The sequence below is a fragment of the Chaetura pelagica genome, unplaced genomic scaffold (assembly GCF_000747805.2).
Source record: "Chaetura pelagica isolate M959 unplaced genomic scaffold, ChaPel_1.0 scaffold1472, whole genome shotgun sequence".
NCBI classification, from domain to species: Eukaryota; Metazoa; Chordata; class Aves; order Apodiformes; family Apodidae; genus Chaetura; species Chaetura pelagica.
This window is the reverse complement of record NW_009952291.1, coordinates 6,733-7,376: the sequence shown is the minus strand read 5'-3', so window position 1 is coordinate 7,376 and position 644 is coordinate 6,733. Positions and strand designations below refer to the sequence as shown.

The following is a 644-nucleotide window of genomic DNA, read 5'->3' as shown; positions in this document are numbered from 1 at the left end:
GGTGAAGAGCGGGCGCCTGGTGGTGGAGGTGGGCGGGCGCTGCCAGTTCCCCCAGGTCAGACCCTTCCTCGACCAAGTGGCCAAGAAACTGCCCTTCCCGGCCATCCCCGTCAGCAGGGAAGGGCTGCAGGAGATGAGGAAGGAGGAAGAGGAGAAGAAAGTCACCAACCAGAACCCCTGGACCTTCGAGAGGGTGGTGACCACCAACATGCTGGGCATGCGCAAGTACCTGAGCCCCTGCGACCTGCGCTTCAAGGGGCGCTACTGGGGGAAGTTCTTCCTCAAGCACCGGGTCTGAGCAGCCCCCCCGGCTGCATTAAACCTTCCCAACCCCTCCCTCGTGGCTCCTGGTGGGTTCTTGAGGTGTCAAACGGAGGTGGGAGAACCCCAGGATGCCCTGGGACCCCAAACACAACAGCTCCGAGTGGAGAGCGGGTGATGTTTTTAATTGAGGAGGGGGCAGCTGAGCATCCCGAGAGAGGGGGTGACACCAAGATGTCACCTCAAACGAGCTGGGAGGGAGGGAAGAGGCTCCTTTTCCACCCGGATCCAGGCAGGTTCCTCTCCTGGGGGAAGTTCTTCCTCAAGCACCGGGTCTGAGCAGCCCCTGGGGGCTTCATTGAACCTTCCCAGCTTCCCCGTGG

General features: G+C 62.0%; 2 protein-coding genes across 2 annotated transcripts in view; one reads left to right on the top strand and one right to left on the bottom strand.

Moving 5' to 3' along the window:
* Window positions 1-7: 7 nt before the first annotated feature.
* MRPL16 (mitochondrial ribosomal protein L16) lies at window positions 8-298 on the top strand (the record flags this gene model as incomplete). Its single annotated transcript, XM_010007803.1, has 1 exon — window positions 8-298. A coding segment is annotated over one exon (291 nt), but the record flags the coding sequence as incomplete, so codon positions are not given.
* Window positions 299-503: 205 nt separating this feature from the next.
* LOC104397796 (syntaxin-3-like) overlaps window positions 504-644 on the bottom strand; it is a 6,865-nt gene continuing 6,724 nt past the window's right edge. Inside the window, exon 5 of the mRNA XM_010007805.1 lies at window positions 504-512. Coding sequence (XP_010006107.1) covers window positions 504-512 — 9 coding nt within the window. The remainder of the gene's footprint in view (window positions 513-644) is intronic.